Consider the following 20,157-nt stretch of genomic DNA (forward strand, 5'->3'; position numbering starts at 1 on the left):
GGGTCCCAGACTTTGGAAAGTATTTAATATTCACCAATTTATGAAACAATGCAGCAAAGCCAAAACAGAGAAGGCAAGCAGCATTTTCAACTTCTGTTACAGGTTCTGAACACAGGGGTAAAACTTTAAATCAAATTTTAGGAGAATTTGAGTTTGGAGGTTTATGTGCTACTAAAATCGTATTGATCAGAAATAATATATGGAATCATATAAAATAATATGATCCTACTTCTGGAGCAAACTTTAACCATGGAGTTCCCACAGTATTTTGCCAAAATTCATAAAACACTTTGAACCTCAAGAAAAAACTACATTATTCAGAGTATTTATTGACAACTGTAAAATAATATGTTATTCAAAGATATATGTAGAGTTTATAATTTTCAGCACATCCCAGGGCTTCTAAATGAAATCAAAATCACACTGAGATGAAAAAAAATATATTGCTTATTCAAGTTGGTTTTCATCTATTTTGATTCTTAGCTGTCTTGATCTAAATCTATAGAGGATGACTTCTGAATGTCACACTCCAGATAATGTCTGGTAATGAGAAAACCCTGGACTGTCTTGGGCCTTGCACATATGCACCCAGAGACTTTGTATATCACAATTCACAAGATAACTGGAAAACTAAATGAGAACAATGTAGTCAGCTGCCAAAGGTGTGTGTGATAAAGTTAGCTAAACTCAGCTAAGATCTGAATAAATCAATCAAGGTCATTTCCTACAAGAATAAGCAAGGAAACGAAGCAAGGGCACTAGGCTTCTCCCATGTACTTTTTGGGGCTGAAGCTCACATTCACAAGTGGTTCAAAACCTTTTCTTTGCCTTCGGTGCTGGAAAAGTACAAGCAGCAGAATGAGTATGGCCAAAGCTATAAAGGCTCCTCCAATCGTAGATCCAATCTTGACAGCCCATGCTTGGGTTTCTTCAAGTGAACCTGGAAATATGAAAAGTCTGGAGTGAGGGCAGCCCAAAACTTAATTTCTCAACTTGCTTGGAACGAAGCAAATATCCCACAGCCTGGTCATTACTATTAGTTGTGTGGCTAAGAGACCCAGTGGTGTCCACACGGGATGCACCTTGTAACCAACACGCATACCAGAACCAGAGATGTTTCCTGCCAGAGAAGTCTACAGCTGAATTTCAGCTCCAACCTTTCAAACAAAGTGTAGAGAATGGGAAAGATGCACAGTTGGAAGACTTCACAGTGAGCTAGTAATTTATTCATGTGGGAGTGGAGAAGCAGCAGAATCACAAGACGCCTTTGTTCCTCTCTGGGTAAGCCATTCCCAGGGGACAGCAACATTTCTAAAGCAGGAGCACAGACACTAGTCCAGGGAGAGGAAAACTGAATCTCCATAAAAGGGAAAGTTTCCCCTTTTTCAGGGAAATTCTGGGGCCACCCCTGAGAAAAGCACTACCAAGGCAGCTAGCACATCTCCACAAGCCAAGGTTTCCCTGCATGAATGCAGCTTAAGGATGAGGGTTTCAATCTGTTGCAGTCTGTAGGCTTTTAAACAGTTTCCACAGATTAAAACCACAGATACACAGTAAATACTTAGAAGAAAATTCTGGCCACATAGGTCAGATAAAAACCTACTGCTTCTTGAGGGAATAGTGAGTTGGAGAAAGAAACTGCTCAGATTTAATCTTTGGTAAAGCAGCTTTCCTTACACTTTTACCTTCTATAAATATTTGCAGCTTGTGTTTCATATTTTGGATTTTGTGCATAAATACTTTGGTTTGAGGGGGAGAGAGGTGTGGAGATTGTCTTTATCTGATATGTGTCAAAGGTAATTTCAAATGAATACACAAACCCTTAGGCATATCACACTGAAAGGCATGGAAAATCTTTAAAATCAGGGTTTTATATTACAAAGCACCCAGATACATCTCTCCAAGAGATCCAGAGATTATCAGAGTGCATCTCTAATGGGTTTCATGGGACAACATAATTCAGCGCCCTGTGCAAAACAGGTATTTTCTAGTGACCTGCATTAGCCGTACAAGCTCTCTGGCAGAGTGCCTGACCTCTGACAGGTTAAAGGATTGTAACAGACATCAGCAGTCCTGGGGAGAGGAGCCAAAATCAAAGCCTCCTTAGCCCCAAAGGAGCATTGCTGTCAGTGCCGGAGCAGTTCAAGCTCATGCATTTTGCTGCAGAGCAGGAAAAAACTAACTATATACATTCTTTTAATTACCACAGCTTATCTGGTGAGTTGTAACTACCTAAGCTACACAATGGAATTGCTAATGACCAGATGAACAGACCCATGCTTTTGTGAGCAGTGCATTATTTTCCAGATATCTGTGTCACTGAAATCTTGAGCTATCTCATCTCTTGGTCTCTGAGACATACCTGGCAGGTCAATGGCATAGGTGTAGCCAAGCTGCTCCGCAGTTTGGAAGAGTTGGTCATTGGTCACAGGAGGGAAAAAAGGGACCATATTGTACAGTCTGTTGTGACCGATGGGGGCCAGCTCCTCAGGCCAGGCATTGTCAGGGGGGTTAAACCGCTTCATCCACTCATCAAAGATGGCATCAGTGAAGGAGTGAAGAACCTGAAAATTCAGGCATAGATAGGCACACGTGTTTATTAAGCTCTTTCTGGACTCAAAAGGTTTTAAAGCGGTTCCCCAGTTCAAAGCATGTCTTGAGAAAACCATATGAGTGATAAGAAGTGTAGAAGGTGCAGAGACACTCATGACCTGAGAGCTGGCAGACATGACCTAAGGTTGCAGCCTCCCCTTCACAAACACAACAGTTGTGTCACCTGAGGTCACAATGGGGCTCATGCTGTCACTCGGAGTCCTGGGGATGCTGAAATTCTGCCTGCCACTTCCCAGGCTGGGGACCAGCCGACACAGTTCCTGAAGGACCCACCAGCTCGCATGTTCCCCCACCAGAGAGACAGCAGCAGCATGGGGGTAAATACACTCTCACCTACGGTGGCAGCAGCTTTTAAAAGAGAGAGAGGAGGGTAATCTAATTCAGGTGGGATTTACAAAATGGGAAACCAGAAAAAATTGTGAGAGACGAGTAAATTAATCTTCTTCATGAGACATTTTGCTATATACTTTCTTGTTGCTGTACTGTATAGCGAGCTCTTCCTCTGGACAGTTTGGTATCATCTGGCAGTGAATAGGCAGGTCCTACCTCTCACTTGAGGGCCCACTGAGTTTATTCAGGTAAACGTACCTCTCAAACCTATTTTTCTCTCTCTCATCTTAACATGAAGAAGAAATAACAGGAAATTTGATTCCTTCATCCTCATTTTATAGTATGTCACCAGCTCCACATCTCCAGGTACCCACAAATTGATCCTGTCCAGTGAGCTTATCAGTCTATAAAACACTAATACAGACAGTTGTCTTCAAGTTGAGTTCAGACAACTAGTATAATTGGTTGGCGCTATTTAATTTCTGGTGTGCTTACATTTTTCATGTGCTATCCTGAAAGAAAATTAGAAACTATCTTATTGAAAATAATCCTTCATATAAAATTATAGAGTAGTGAAGCAAAGATTGGACTGTCTAAGTAGGAATTCATGTAGGAATTCAAGAATTATGAAGGAAATAAACTAGAGAACCACTACATAAGTATTTGGGATAATTTCCCCAACAGAAGACTGCAACCTTAAAATAAAGGTAAGAAAGAAAGAAATTGTATTAGAATTTCTCTATATAATCACCATTGTTTAATCTAACAAAGAGGAAAAGAAATTGGCATGAATTTACTAGATAAGGAAGACATGTAGCAGTCAGCTGCTGGCTTTTTATTTGCACATAGCTGTTCATGCTGCTCACTGCACTGCAGTACTGTACTAACACAGCAGTGAAATCACGTTAGTTCTACTCCCCAAGTGACCCTGAAATTAGATGTGCTTCATGTTAGATAGTGAAGTTTGAAACAAAGAAACAAACTCAGTCTACTGCTCTAAAATAATTAACCCAATTTTCAGGTTTTTCTTGTTGCTGTAAGACTTCTGGTAAAAGACGTTAAATTTAGATACCACCTAATGAAAGAATTCAGGGCAGCGTGACTTGGAATAGCAGCTTTTCTCCCTAGAAACTTATTTTATGTCTCACAAATCACCCTGAGATTTCTTCCATCTTTATTTGACCATCACACAAGTGTGGCAGAGTTCAAGAACAGAGTATTTTTATATTTAAAAGACTCATTTTTATGGGATTCATTTTACTTCCATTTCTGTTAATCTCTGGTGAGATAGCTGCCTTGGAGCCACAGCCACTGACATTTTTCTTGGGGGAAAAGGCCATACCACAAAGATGGGATCATTGGCAGCTGCATGAGGGAGAACACTGGTCCCATTCAGGAAAGAGTGAGCCAAATTATGGAGGCTTAGCATCGGCGAGTTCAGGGCTCCCTCTGGTTTATTGAAGCCTTCCAGTGCATTCCTGTGGACAGGTGAAAGGTGCAATTAGTAACCATATTTTGCTGATGGACGCACAAATGAAAAATACCCATGACCCAGCTGGCTCTAGGACAAACCTGAAGCTGAAACTGGAATTGCGGAAAAATGGGGGGCTGTCGAACTCCTGCAGGGAAAGGCACCTCCTGACATCTTCCACAGTGGGCAACTGCTCGCCCGAGTTCCTCTGCGGCCTCCGCCGCAGTGGCCCCTCATCACTCCCGTTGCACAGTGTCACCAGGCGGTTGTAATCATCCAAGCTGAGTGTGAAACAGAAAGAGGCACAAGTTAGGGAAAGGTGGTGAAGCCAGGCTTGTAGGCTTTTTTTCATGTAGCATAAAAGACAAACAGGTTGACCAGTCAGGTTGTGAGGTATCCTTGGAGATCTTCAAAAGCCACTAGGACATGGTCCTGGGCAACCTGCTCTGGATGGCCCTGCTGTAGCATGGGGTGGATCAGATGAGCTCCATAGGTTCCTGCCAACCTCAACCATGCTGTGATGCTGTGATTCTGGGGCCCCAGCTGCAGGTGCGAGAGAGCAGAGCTTAGGGACAGACACCCCATGGGGAAGCACAGTTCACCTCCCATTGAATGGAAGCTGAAGTTATTGCTGAACTGCCAGTCCTGAACAACGACAATTTTTTTCTAACTCAATAAAAAGCAAAAAAGCAGAAAAGTCCCACTGTGGGTTGTGGTAGAGAAAAGCAATATATGACACAAAACTGATTTTCAGTTTCCATCCTTCATCCCTTTTAGAAGAAAAGCAACTGCAATGCATTGCACCTTCTTTTTCAGGACCTCAATGACAGTCTGCTGTTGCAGGGGCTGCCTACTAGTTAGTGAGGGGAAACTCTCTAGTATTAGGAACAGGAAGAGGGACAGAGGACGAGAAAAATGTAACACTCAGGAAAAAAAAAATCTGTGTTATTTAACAAAAAATGGAATTTTCATAAACTCCTTCTCTCTTTAACTTTAGCAAGGCAAAAATTTACTCATTCCAGTTTCCAAGAAAAAAAAAAAAAATCTTAGAGAAAAAGTAGGGACCAGGGTTAAAGCCAACTGGTGCCTTTAAAGCTAGAAATTCAAGTAGCACTTTAGATACCCAGATAAAGAGACTTTCCTGTAAAGCCTTGAGCTCTCAGTACCTTCATCTGGCTGGCTCCACACTGCCCCAGATCTGACTGGAGCTGATACGAGCATTAGAACTGGCAGCGTCCTATGTCATACTGCCCCGGTCCTGGGCATGAACACATCATCAAAGCCCTGCACTTAAACAAATCAATATATGCCTACTAATAGCTGGCAGCAAGAATGTTGCTATCTTTATGTTCTTTCCTGTGTGAAGTCTTGGCCACTTCAAGGTCAGTCACTGAATCAAAATCACAGAATGGCTTGGGTGAGAAGAGACCTTAAAAATCACCTCATTACAACCCCTCTTCCATGGGCAGGGACATCTCCCACCACACCGGGCTGCCCAAAGCCCCATCCAGCCTGGCCTTGAGCACCTCCAGGGATGGGGCACCACAGATTCTGTGGGCAACCTGCACCAGTGCCTCACCACTCTCATAGTAAAGAAGAAGACAAAGAGTCCCTCCCCAGCTTTCCTGTAGGCCCTCTTTTGTTATTAGAAGATCACCATAAAGCCTCCCAGGAGCCTTCTCTTCTCCAGGATGAACAACCCCAACTCCCTCAGCCTGTCTTCATAGGAGAGGTGCTCCAGCCCTCTGAGCATCCTCATCGCCCTTCTCTGTACTCATTCTCACACTTCCATGTTCTTCTTGTGCTGGGGGACTTCAGAGTTGAATGTAGCACTCCAGATGGGGTCTCACAGGAACAGAGTAGAGGAGCAGAATTACCTCCCTTGACCTGCTGGCCATGCTTCTTTTGATACAGCCCAGGATAAGGCTGGCTTTCTGTGCTGCAAGTGCACATTGCTGGCTCATATTCAGTTTTTCTTTAACCAACATCCCAAAGTCTTTCTCTGCAGGGCTGCTCTCTATCCACTCGTTGTCCAGCCTTCATTCACATTTGGGATTACCCCAGTTCGGGTGGTCCCCAATACAGACCACATTGCTGAAAAAGATGTTAAATAGTACCCGTCCCAGTACAGGCCCCTTAGGGACACCACTCATCACTGGTCTCCACCTGGACATCAATCCATTGACTGCAACTCTTTGAATGCAACCATCCAGACAATTCCTTACCTACTGAGTGGTTCATACATCAAATCCATGTCTCTCCATTTTAGACAGGACAGTGCCAAATGCTTTTCACAAGTCCAGGTAGGTGATGTTAGTTGCTCTTCCCTTCTGCTGTAATTCCATCACTGAGGGCGAACAATTTGTCAGGCCTTTAGTGAAGTCATGGTGGCTGTCACTAATCATCTGTGTTTTCCATGTGTTAGCAAAGTTTTGAGGAGTCCCACAATTTCCAGGAGTGCTATAGTTTCCATAGTTCCCAAAGCCACTCTAAATATATCAGAGTTAGGATCTCACCCTATACAAGGAAACAGATTTCTCAGCCCACCTCTTACTTTCTATAATGCCAAAACAAGATTTGGTCAGTACACAGGCTTGCCCTAGGTATTCCAGTACCTGTTACAAACTATTTGCCACCGGGAGAATCTGGAATTCAGGCTGATTAGCCCCAGGTCATCTGGCCGCGATGCTCCAAAGAGCTGGTCTGTGCACACATCACACACATTTCTACCCGTGGCAAAGTCCCAGTAGGGCAGTGCGAAGGAGTCATTGCCCAGCAGTCGCTGCAATGGACAGAAACACATTAGTGGAGAATCACCTTCAAAGGAAAGAGAAAGAAATTGATTCCTGTGAGTCATCGCTGGGCATCCTGTATTCTGCTTTGCACTTGAAGGCAACTACACACACTTCATAGTGCTGCTCCAACTGCTTTCAAAAGACTGGGGCGTTGAGCAAGTCCTAGCAAAGACATTATAACTGGTTAATCTACTGTTAGATTGCCCTTTTTTTTGGCCATGTTAGCTCTTGTACCAACTGAGAGACTGAGCAGGAAAGCAGAAGCAGAGATTAACTGAGCCTTAAACAACTAAGAGGCTTTCTGATTGATGCAAGTGGGTAATGGGTAAAATTGTGTGTGTGGTTTGCTTTTATTCCAGCAAGGCTAGCCCTGGGGAAGAATCTGAATTTGTACTAATAGAGGAATACAGTGTATTTGCTTGTATTTGCTTGTTAGATACAATTTCATGCAAGAAAGATCCTGCAATTATTTAGACACCAACCATGTTCATTAGAGATCTGCAAGGCTGACATACAGCAACACTGTTAATGCAGAAATACTGCAAATGGAAACAAGTCAGTGCTTGGGCAACTGACTGCCAGGTACATTAATGTATATTTATTTAAAATATCTACACCTAAATATAGGAAAATATAGAATCTATAACATGGTGTATTTAAAGAGGGTAATATTTGGTGTTGCCTTCCAGCTTGCTGTCTGCTTTCCAGCAGACATTATTAACAGGTTTTACATGTAAGTGTTTCTTTGATTTTATTAATGAATTGTGCTAATTCGTATCTTCTGCTCTCTGTTGTAAAAAAGAAAAATCTCCAATATAACCTTCACGTCGTTGTTCACAGTAAGAAACTGTGAACTGTATCAAAAACATTAATTTCCCTTTAGATAAAAAGGATCAGTGAGCAAACACTCTTGAGAGTTTGTGAAAGAATCAGTCCTAGGAAATAACTTATCCTAGGCTGAAGCAACAAAGACGTGCAGTGCAGCAGAAGAGAGAAGCTGTATGAGGAAAGGAAGAAGCTGTTTAGCTAACCTGCAGGTCTCTCTCCAGCAACAGCAAATGGTACCTATGCCAAGTCACAAAGGCAGGTCCTTGATGGGAGAAATCAATAGCTGTGAAGGGACGGCCTGGCCCTACAAAGGGAAGATAAAATAAGCACTTCAGCACCAAATGAAGCCAGAAATAAAGACAGCGCCTTCTTCTGTTGCCCTCAGCTGAGTTACATAAAAACCTGCAGCTCTGCACCTTTGCAAAGAGCACACAGATCAGAAGCTGCAACACTTACAGGGGACAAGTGAAACTCCTCTGAGGATACTGACTTCAGTGCTTCCCAAAACTTCACACTCCCCAAAAAGTTGGATATTGTGCAAGTTTCTTCACATTTTTACAGATCTTTTTAAGAAACTGTCTTACTGTCAAAAATCTTAGCTACTTGCTAACATGTACCACTTTGTCTCATTCTCTTGTTCAACAGCAGGACTTACACAGTGTACCTATCAAGAGAAACTCAACACTTCCCATAACCTGCCAACAGCAATTCAATATGTCCTTTGCCACTTTTCTTCAAATCCTGATTGTTATTTCTCTTCAGGCTTCTGCTAGTTCCCACTGCAGAAGCTAGTGAGGGAGACAGCTAAAGCAATGAGAGGTTTCTGCAGTGATTCACAAGGAGGAGAAGCAGGAATCTGGGAAGGGAAATTTGGTGGTGTTAAGCTTTTTGCTACAGTCCTGGCCACTTTTTCCCTTACTGTACATGAGAACCTCAGCAAAAGAGCTACCCCCACAATTTCAACAATCCTCAGTAAATTCTCATGGTATTTTTTTTTCCAAAAGTGTAATGACAAAATAGTTCCTTCTTAGTTTAGCTCACTGATTTCACCTCCTTTTCTTTTCTTTTTTTTTTTCAGATAAATTCTTATCTTAGCAAAAACATGCTATTTGATGCAACATAGCTGAACCCTTAGTGAAAGAAAATGCAAAGCTGCCTGTAATGCCTTAATGCATGTTTTGTACCTAAATATTATTTTCCAAGCAGATCATAAAGGCTAGTCACATTTTTTGAATTAAATCTCATTCTAGATTTCAGGAGAAATTCAGACTGTTTCATTCTATAAATCCAATGAATTTAGGGGTTTCTCCTGAGGTTCACTAATAAACCTAATCTTATTTCCTTGCAGGACTACATAATTTTGTAGTGTCCAACAGGCTAAAATAGCTGTAGTCATAAAGAAAAAAAAAAAAAAGGAAAAAAGAAAAAGAGGCAGAACAAAAAACTGCTTCCACAAGAACAGGTCCTCAGGCATCAGCTGTTTGATCTGACAGCACAGGTTCCCACCCTGATGTTTCTCAGAATACAGAATGCTTCACAGTGTCTGAGTGACAGTATTGGAGGTGAGCAACTCTCTCAGAAGAGTTTTTGATTGACATCTGTCTGATACAGCATATGTTTCTGAATATGATAATCCAGCAGGTTTTTAAAGTATACATTTTTAAGCTGAAAAAATCTTCATAAAGAACACACACAATGGAAATGTCTTTAGATGGGTACTTGGTTCAGAAAGATTGAAAAGATTTTCTAATTAGTCCCCTAATTTCTACTCAAAATTAACCCGCTTGTCTCCTTGCTCAAGCCATCACAGACATGGAAATACAAATTTATGGATCTCTACAAAGACAAATTAGTTATCATTCATGGTTTTATTTTTAACAAGAAATATTTCAGACACTTATCAATTCTGCAATAAGGGTTTCAGCAAAATACCACATACAAAATCTGCTTCAAATCCCGCCTGCATTTCCTTGATGTAACCAACCTAATACACTCCCATCCTAATTTTGATATCCAATCATCTGACCTTTCCCATATTTGTCTTTAAAACAGCATTTGGAGAAGAGCAACACAGTGGGAGAAACTACACCATACACATGAGAAATAAGACACTGAAAGACGAGGGGCCTCAAACCACATTTGGATTTGCTTATTGCTTCAGCAAGCTTTAACCCACATGTGGGTTTATTTATCTCTGCAGCAGCAGTGAAAGTTGCTTCTTCCCTTTTCCACATGACTGTACCATTGCCTGAAGGACCTTTGCTCTTGGTAGGCCAGAGAAAGCTTCATTCAGTCCTGTAAAATGGGACAGTGTCAGAAAGGGAAATGAGAAAACCAGATGCGGGGTAGAAGATACCCTCTAGCAAGAAGGTAAATGTGGGTAAATTTCACGGGCTGTCTCACTCAGATGGAGACACTTGAATGCTAAATTCCACAGCCTGCATGTAGCTCTGCTGGGTAGAAAAGCCATACTGCTGCCTCTTCCTGAGGGACCAGGGCTCTGTGAAATGGGGCCGGCATAAATACTTCAGTCTAGAAGAGCCATGAGGACTAGGAATCCTGATTTGGGAGAAAGTGTGGAGATGATAGATGCCTAAACATCTAACCTAGTTAGTTTTTAAAAGCTATCTGTGGTTGTTCAGGCAAATCCCACCCTTAGTGACTTGCTGAAGGCCACAGAAAGCAGTAGCACTCCAGTCCCCAAAATCTGGATGGTCTCTGCCTTCACCATTGCAGAGCCTCCTTCCCACTGCTCCTGCATCTACCTTATACTCTAGACTGGGAATGTCTTTTTGAAAGGGATCACTGCCTGACCATGCTTTGGTTCACCCAAGAGAGTAACCTGGGAGCCCGTAAACTGCCTGCCTGTCAGATAGAAGAGACATCAAAGTGCAGCTGGTGTGCACTCTGATGCCTGGGGGAGTTCAGTCACCGGGACCAGACTGCAACAGGTCTGAAGCAGGTCTGAACTGCCCCCAAATGCAGATGTCCACCAGATCCCCAGCACCAAATATTTTACTGCAGAGACCTCTTACTGGGCTTCACTGCTTGCTAAAGTATCCCAGCTGTATTAAACATACTTACCCTTGTTCAGCAATACTTTTTATCCTCTCCTTTACCTGCAAAGCCCTTGGGTAAGAAAAGCACTAACCTAGTAGTGTGTCTCTGACTGAGTAGTAATGAAGCCAGACAAAGTAGTTATAAATGCTACAATTGGCAATTTGCGGTTCCTCTCCAGTGGGACCAAGCAGACTTATCCGGTGCTGAGTTGTAATTACATAGTCTGGGTGAATGGTAGTCTTTGCACGGTCTAGAGCATCGAAGAACTGCTCCCTCTCCTCTGCTGTCAAGGAATGGATGTTCTTCCTGACAACTGGCGGCTTCCTGACATTGCAGTCGGGGCCAGTCCAGCCAAATTTGCAGTCACCACAGTTGTAGCCAGCAAAGTTTCCTGAATAAAGAGGGAGAGAGCAGTCATGAAAACATGAAATGGAGAGAACTAACACTAAAATGCAGAAGAATTATGAATCATCTTTCTTTTTCCCCAGACATTTCAATTCCTGGAAGGGACAGCAGCTGAGCAGACTGGCAGCTCTGCCAACTGGTTAACTAGAAGGATGGCTCGCTTCCCAGAGCCACGGCAGGGCCAAGAATCACACTCAGCTGGTTGGGGAGGCTAAGCACTGGATAATGGGCTTGATGCCCCAAGGCGCTAAGAGCTCCATGAAGCCTTCAGGCATGTGAGGAGTCTCACTGAACAGAGAGTTAAGCACTTCAGGTTAAGCAGGTGATTAAATGCTTTGCTTGATTGGCCCTCAAGTACTCCCAGACTTCCAGGATTAAACCCAAAAAACAGCTCACATGGATATTTAAACACAGAGAAAGATCCCCAAACAAAACAAAACAAATGCAATAAATAAATAAATAAATAAATAAAATTAATAAATAAATATAATAAATAAATAAAAAAAATAAGCAGTTCTTTTAAGGGCAAAGCCCAGGGAACACCAATGTCCATTCACAGTGTATCTGGCAACCAGCACAGCCCAGGACATGCACCAGAGGTGCTGCCAGTCACACTTTAAGCATTATTAAATAGCGTTGAAATTAGAGGCTGAGAAATAGGGTGACACTGTCATTTCTCGCTGGCACCATTCCTTAGGCAAGTAATCGGGTCCACTCCAGGCTATCAACTCAGATCCCCTGACATGGCGGAAGAGACCAGGGGGACGGAGCTCGCTTTAAGCACAGCACAGGCACCATGGCCTCCTGCCCGCTGTGGCAGGGCGCCAGAAGCAGCAGAAAGGCCCCACTGCAGCTCCCAGACCTGTGCTGGGGGACAGGGCCATGACCACTCTGTCAGCACACGTCTGTGAAGTTTGCGAAGCAGTGGTGTGGGATAATGGGCATTGCTGCCCGGGGCAAGCAGGGCATAGAGAGACAAACAGGGCTCCTCTGGGATCTCCCCTCCTTTCTCCAGAACATGCACTGAGACTCTTTGTGACCCCACGTACACACAAACACTCCACAAAGACCATACCAACCCTCTTCCAAAGTGCCATAAAACCTCACTGCTCCCCACACATCTGTGCTGCCACACCCAGGATGAGCCTGGGGCTAATACGGAAACTGGGAAGTGGCTTGTGAAGAGCTCCTGGACTAGCAGACATCCCTAGGCCATAGGCATGAGACTGTGAGTAAAACAATGGATAACACTAAAGATTTCAGATTGTCAGGGGCTGTAGGGCTTATTATGAATTTCAAAGATCCCCAAGGTTACAAGGGAGGCTGTGTAGCTTAGGGCCTGTTACCCGTCAGGCTGTGTAGCTAATGGCTAGCTCTAGGATGAGGGATGCTGAGCTGTAAACATATGTGACAGACACTAGGAGGTTGTGAGGGTGCTTAACTACAGGTTCAGAGAGTTTGTGGCTACTTCAGAGGCAATGAGATCAATAAGCTATCATGAAGCTTAGGACCAGCTTAAGGACTACAAGAGTGAAGACTTCAACCAGGTCTTGGATTGTGCGAAGCCTGATGGCATATCACGAGGAGAGTTTATGGCTTACCTTCCTTCCCCATGTTTTCTTTAAACACTTCTATAAAAGATGCACTAATAGTTCAGTACACATCTATATGCCAATCTCAGAAAGTGGTGGGAAAAAAAAATATTAACAATAATTATTTTTAACTTCTCAGTGAACTCAGACTATGTCATATAAACATCATGATCTGTACTAGCAACCACATGACTGACTGCAGTAGTCTTTTCACAATAATCTTCTGTAGTGTTTTTTGTTTTTTGTTTTAGGTGTTGCAACAGATCTGTATCCCATTACTACAACTTTATCCTTTAGAACTCAAAATAGCATTTAGTTCATGTCTTCTTAATCAGTATTCTTCTAAACCAAATTGAACTATCCAACTGCAATACTTTTTTTTTTTTTTATTTAGCCACAAGTGTCCATTTTCAGGGTCTATTAAATCAGTACACCCAACATTTTGCCTAATTCAACACGTACAGCTTGTATGCGATAAGTACAACATGTACAAATGACCATATTCCCTTTCACATATTATAGCACTCTGTCAGAAACTGTCATTAGGCCATTGCAGTTTAAGAATTAATATTAGGTTGACTGAAATGAATTGCAGAATGCACATAATGGATTCAAAACTGAAATTAGACAGGAACTAAACATTCTTTGTTACCTCCCGGCTACATTCAAGCCATAACCACAGCTTTTTTCTAGAGATATTTTTGTTGCTAACAACACATTGCATGAAACATACAGCAAGCAGCATCCTGACAACAGCCTTACAATTGTATTCTTGATCATGGCTTTTTGTAAAAAAATGGAAGTAAAGCTGGATCTTTCTGTTTTACTAATATTATTCTGTTGCATTTGTCTCTGCTTAAGGAAAGACATTATTGTCTGTTAAAGCCTAAAAATTGAAAGGAAATGCTTTGTCTGTTTGTCTCTTTTCCGCAGAAAAATTAAATGAATTAAAAACTATAAAAATAATCTGGCCCCATGCTAACTAACCAATCACCACTGTTGGTTTGTGTTTGGGATTTTCATTTTTTCAGAAATGTTCAGCACCCAGACCTAGGTGGAGATGACTTTCAGAAATTTTTCCTCAATTAACAGCTACAGCATATGGCCAAATTTTCCTTCATCTTTATCAAGTTTCTAGCAAAATTCAAATTGAGCACTTACTGCAAGAAATCTAGCATCCCCATATGGAAAATACAGGCTCCTCTTCCTCTGAGCTCCTCCAGGCTTCCTACCATACGGCCACCAGCTATGAGACATGTTTAAATGGTGCTATCTAAACAAATGTGAAAAGCTACACAGGAGTTGCAGTTTCCATAACTATTGCTTATGCTACATTTGAACAATAAATTAAATGGTGACAAGATAGCACTGGAACGCAGTTGTTTATATTGTTAAAACTTTAGACAGAGGCTTGGCATGGTCTGTCCAGGAACCATTTCAGATAGGTGGTCTGCACACAAAGTTCATTCAATAAGATGCTTTAATAGTACAGATGTGCACTGTTCCGCGTCCCTTCAAATGAGGATATTTAATTTACTGTGATGGGTACCATAACCATAGATGCCTAATGAAAAACACACATCATACCATTTAAAACTCTGGTGTGCAGACAGACAACCAGTGCAAAACAGTTTTATACACATATATATATATACATACACCAATAGACACAGACTCACAATCACCACCAATGTAAATACATCAACTCTAATTCAAACCTCATTCAGTCATTAATTAACTTTTAGCATTATTCTAGAAATGCCTTTGCATGAAGCATCAAGCTGACCACAGCAGAAGCAAGCCCAGGAAACCTTTCTTAAAATCATCTTTAAGGCTGCCACCTTAATGTTTTGTCACTGGTATGTTTAGAAAACGAAGACTGCAAGGAGAATGAAGTATACAACAAGGAATATATGAGAGAGAGAAAGAGGGAAAGAGAGAGAAGGAGAGAGTAGAAGCAGAATGAAACAGATTTAAAAAGCTGATATCAGACAGCTCAGCAGAAGGAAGGCAGTGAGAGACTACCCGACATTACAGCTGTGTAACCTAGGACGCAGACCAGCAAATATCAAATGATGGTATTTACCTTTATTTGGACAAACAAATTAATCTCTGCCCACACTGCTCCCCACTTCACTCACAGGTTTTAATGCCCTAACTACACAGACTTCATAAATATTATTATATGCCCACATGCTTTGGCGCTCTTCCGACTTGGGATCTGTGCCTAAATGTGATGCCTGAGTTTAGTTTTAGAGGTATGTAAGAACCTTTAAAATGAAAAAAAAAAAAAAGAAAAAAAAAACATATATATATATATATCCATTTTTTTTGTATAGTGTCTGGAAAAGTACTTCCACACAAGCATTTGAAATCTAGTCAAAGCAAGAGATAAAATTTGATTTATAGCTTATTGTCTGTTGCTATTGTTTCAGACAAACCTCAATAACACCATCTATCCACTTAAGTCATCTGCCACCACCTCTCTGCTTTCAGTTCATAACAGCATTGCAAAACTTAACCTCATGGACTGAAATATTCTGCTATGTGTCTTTCTCAGATTGATTTGGGCTTTTCTGATAGCAAGGGCCAAGGTGTATTTTAGATAAAATAGGTCAGCTATTTCTAAGAATCATATTGAAGGAAAGTAGGCTATTCTTAATATGTTGGACACTTCAAACAACATTATATATCCAACAAGAAATGCCAGGCTGCATTTGAAATCCATCTAGCAGGTACTGTCAGTGCTGGAGACATGCTTTTTAAATGGGGATAATATTGGTAGTAGGGGCACGACTGGTCCAGATGAGTCTTGGAGGTCTCTTCCAACCTTAATGTTTCTGTGATTCTAGGACTCCTGACACCACACCCTGCCAGCCCTGCAGAGAGCCAGGGCTGAGGTTGGGCTCCTGCTCATTTTAACCCTCCTTAAACAAGGGCTGCTCTTGAAAAAAAAAAAGGACCTGCCTCCTCACCTTGCCGTGACCTCACCTTCCTATTCCTTTCCTGGTCCCTAGTACAGGAAAACCTGTCCATTTGGGCTGGGTTAGCTTTCAAGCATATCAGCTCCCTGATTCATTTTGCCTCCCAGTGGGTGAAGTCAAAGGAAAAAGACAGGGTGGCCTCTTCGGCAGTCATGCAATGCTGAACACAGCACTGAAATGTCTAAAACTCTGTGGAAGAAGGGTGATGAAGGACTACAGGAACAACTTTAGGGACAGAAAGGAAAGCCCAAAAGACTACATAAGAGAAAATGTTTTTGTTGTTGTTGTTGTTGTTGTTGTTTTAAGAGAAAACGCTCTTGAACTGAAAGCCCTGTACAGTACTATCGGGGCTTGGCCATAAAGATGACAGCATTTTTAGGAAAGTGATAATTCTCAAAGCTTTCTAAGAATCATAGAATCATTTAGGTTAGAAAAGACCTTCAAGATCATCAAAACCAACAACCTAACACTACCAAGTCCTCCACTGACCCGTGTCCCTTACTACCACATCCACATGTTTTTAAAATACCTCCAGTGACAGGGAATCCACCACGTCCCTGGGCAGCCTGTTCCAATGCTTGACTGCTTTCTCTGTGAAGAAATTCTTCCCCACATCCAAGTCAAACCTCCCCTGGTGCAACCTGAGGCCATTGTCTCACGTCCTATCACTTGTCATCTAGGAAAAGAGACCAACACCCTCCTTGCTGCAGCCTCCTTTCAGGTAGCTGTAGAGGGCAACAAGGTCTCCCCTCAGCCTCGTTTTCTGCAGACTGAACTGCCCCATTTCCCTCAGCCACTCCTCATATGTCTTGGGTACTAGTCCCTTTGCCAGCTTCTTGATGTCTTATGCCATCTGGGATGTTTCTGGCCTTCACAAAACAGCTAGCAGACACATTCATCCCCATCCCCTCACCTCACGGCTGCACTCACCTGTGCACCAACAGCTCTCGTTGAAGAACTTGAGGGGCCACCATTCCCGGTCATCCACATTTCGAAGAGTGTAGGGGCCACTCCAGGGCTGAGTGTCCACCTGTACCCCCTGGCAGCGTCCTCTGCCCTGCAGGGACCCACACACGTTGCCTGGCTCCGGCCCCAAGGCCGGGCAGCAGCGCTTTGACCGAATGGCCTCCACCGTCATGCAGACACGGGGGAACTGTGCCTCTGCCCCACGGGGACAACAGCAGCTCAGGCAGCTCAGCACAGCCCAAAAAAGCCACCTCAGGGCACCCATTGCTGCTGGGTGCAGCCTGGACCCGAGTGAGGGGAGCACAGAGCTCTCCTCTGTGGGACAACCTGGCCTGGCAGCAGCTCCCCTGGGATAATCGCTCTCACTGCTGAGGATGCTGGTGTCGGGTGTTTGTTTAATCCTGGTCTCTAATTGCCTTGAATGTGGTTCAAAAGCCAGGAGCTTTGGCTCAGCAGTGCCTGCCCAACAGCCACAGCTTTGAGCGGGGCTTATATCGAGGTTGGGAGAAGCCCTCATTAGAGGGATTAGCACGGCACAAATCCTCGTGTTTTGCACATGACATCAAGGGCAGAAAAGACGCCAGCGTGAGAGCAAGTCCTGAGGGCTCTGGCGGCTTGTCAAGAGGGTGAATGCCTCGGATTTATTTCCCCAGGACTTGTCGGTCTTTCATGCACTTTGAGAAATTGATGGTCTTGTTTTAGCTGAGGTGGCTGGAGAAACAGATTTATTTTTTTTAATCACAACCCTGTAAACAGATGATAAAAAGAAGGGGAAAAACCTTCTTTTTTTAATTCATTCACTGCTAGATAACACTTTCCATGAAAGCAGTATCTGTAGAAAATGAACTGGAAGTACAGAGAACATAGGTACATCATCAACAAAAATTAATAAAACTGGGAGTAATAGCCTGGGATGGAGACTCCATCTGCTGACTAAAGAATTCCAATGCCTGCACCGTAAATATTTTAGTGGCAAGTGGAGAAGGATTCATTTCTTAGTAGCCTTTTTGCATTTAAAATAAATTATTTAATTGTTTTTAAAGGGTGAGTGGTACTTGTCTGCTCTCTAATCCTTTCTCCGTCATTACACCAGAGATCGTTATGGGGCTGGTCTGGCTGCTAGACTTTCAGAACGGTCACAGCTGAGCATTTGTTATCCACCTGGCAGGAGACAGCCTGTAAGATCAATACACGTACGAGACATGCAGACAAGTGGTTTTGTTCAGAACATAGACAAAAATGGCTTTAAAAAGCTGCTAGCTAGCAAGCAGCAGTTCTTGCCCACGATGCAACTCCTGTGCTACAGGAAGAAAATGAATAAATCAAAACAAAGTAGTGATAAGTCATGAGAGGAGTCTGAAACAATATCTATTAGTTCAGCTCCATCGTGCTGAATAAAAAGTTGCATCTCCCACTGCTTCACTGAAAGCTTTCTCTATAACCCCCACACACACCTCTATTGATTAGCCATCTTTATAAGTATGTATAATGAAAACAGCTGTGTTTGCAGCCATGATCGTGTCTCTGCTATTCAATACTTCCATGGATGTTCAACCAGACCATTCTGGCACAAGCAGCCTATTACCTATGCAGCACACTTATTGCCTTTGTGCAGCTAAGTCACTCCCCCACACTGCAGACACTATCCTCAGCACTTTCAGTTTTTATATCAAAAATTTATTAGGTGCCAGACAAACTAAAATATGACACTACTTCATTTATGAAAGCACAAAGCCAAACAGCAATACCACACGATATGGAATGGTTTCACCTTATCTCCCTTAGGATTCAATTTACCTGGAACTGACTTTTGCCTCCTGCTATCCTTGCATGCAAAAATAAGGCGAAGTTGTAGGAGTTGGAGAAATATGTTGCAGAAATATGTTGAAGAAGCTCAGGAATTATAAATGGAGCTCAGGAATTGTAAATGGAGGCACTAACTCAAAAACACGCTCAACTCTGCACCTCCCCAGACTCCTCAGCACCTGACAACACCTCTCTGGTGTGGGAAGATCAGTCCTTGGACATAGGTTAGGGGGTGTTTTGAACCAGTGTTACCAACATATCATGTTACAGCAGTTAAAGTGCAGGAAGAAGAAATAAGTAATTTTTAAGGTAGTTGGATTAGAGTGTGGATAAAAGGAACAGCAGACAGACGACACTATGGAGATTATATAGTTAGCAAGGGAAGAAAAACCCTGTGTAGAAGTACATGAATAATTTCCCTTGATTACTTCCCTTCATCACAACAGCATCATTTTACGAAATTGGGAACATGCTATGGCATGGAGTACAGGAATAGATGTAGTGCTAGGCTTTAGTCCTCAGGTCCTTTGGTCTCTCAGAAGGACAGCACCTGGACAGACAGACAGCAGATCCCACATCATGTCAGTGCCGTTCCACGCCTGCCAGGATCAGCAGCCACCCACCTCTGCATGACAGACAGCGTGGAAGACAGTGAGCAACATTTCAGAAAGACAGTTGCCTCTTGATTGTTTACTAGATAAGTGGCAGGCGGTGTCCCTTACTTAGTGCCTCACTGTTCAGAAGTTACCACAGCTTCCCCTCAGCTATTTTGATTGAATAAAGGAGCCATTATTAGGGCTGCACAATATTGGCACTACACCAATTTTAAAATAGCATGCTGAAGGACTTTTTATTTACTATGAGTTTCTCCTGTCTCTCGAAAATGAGTATCACTGCGTGTTGGCACTGCTGCTGAGAGGGTTTCTCCACAGCTATCAAAGGACCTTTCAAACAACTGACAGGAGCACATGAGCCATGGCCAAAGCCCTGGAGATTCAAACCCTGACCACGCTGCCTTGTCAGCTATTCTGAGATACCAAGTCAGGCTACCGCACCTGGAATTGTGTTAAACTGATTTGTTAAAATATTTAGGCTCTGCGCTGGGGATACAGGAACACAGAATATCAGTTACCTTGCAGTCCATACCCATGCACAGATTCACCCCTAAGGTCAAACTTCCCACCCTATCCTCCACAACCATACAGATTCCTGCTCATCTTGGGGATTAATATATTCACATAGTTATTTTTTCTGACAAGAGAAAGACTAAAGAAACAGAATACTCAAAGGTACAGGCAAAAAATCTC

General features: G+C 42.7%; 1 protein-coding gene across 1 annotated transcript; it reads right to left on the reverse strand.

Moving 5' to 3' along the window:
* Positions 1 to 758: 758 nt before the first annotated feature.
* DCT (dopachrome tautomerase) lies at positions 759 to 17,318 on the reverse strand (the record flags this gene model as incomplete). The annotated part of the gene is made up of 8 exons (XM_082783013.1): positions 17,009 to 17,318; positions 11,189 to 11,488; positions 8,241 to 8,341; positions 7,030 to 7,196; positions 4,516 to 4,695; positions 4,286 to 4,421; positions 2,363 to 2,564; positions 759 to 940 (listed from the first exon to the last, which is right to left on the reverse strand). The coding sequence occupies exons 1-8, from the start codon at positions 17,307 to 17,309 to the stop codon at positions 759 to 761; spliced, it is 1,569 nt and encodes a 522-aa protein (XP_082639139.1). The 5' UTR covers positions 17,310 to 17,318.
* Positions 17,319 to 20,157: the final 2,839 nt, after the last annotated feature.

The sequence above is a fragment of the Aythya marila genome (genome assembly GCF_965140915.1).
Source record: "Aythya marila genome assembly, chromosome: 1".
Classification (NCBI taxonomy): domain Eukaryota; kingdom Metazoa; phylum Chordata; class Aves; order Anseriformes; family Anatidae; genus Aythya; species Aythya marila.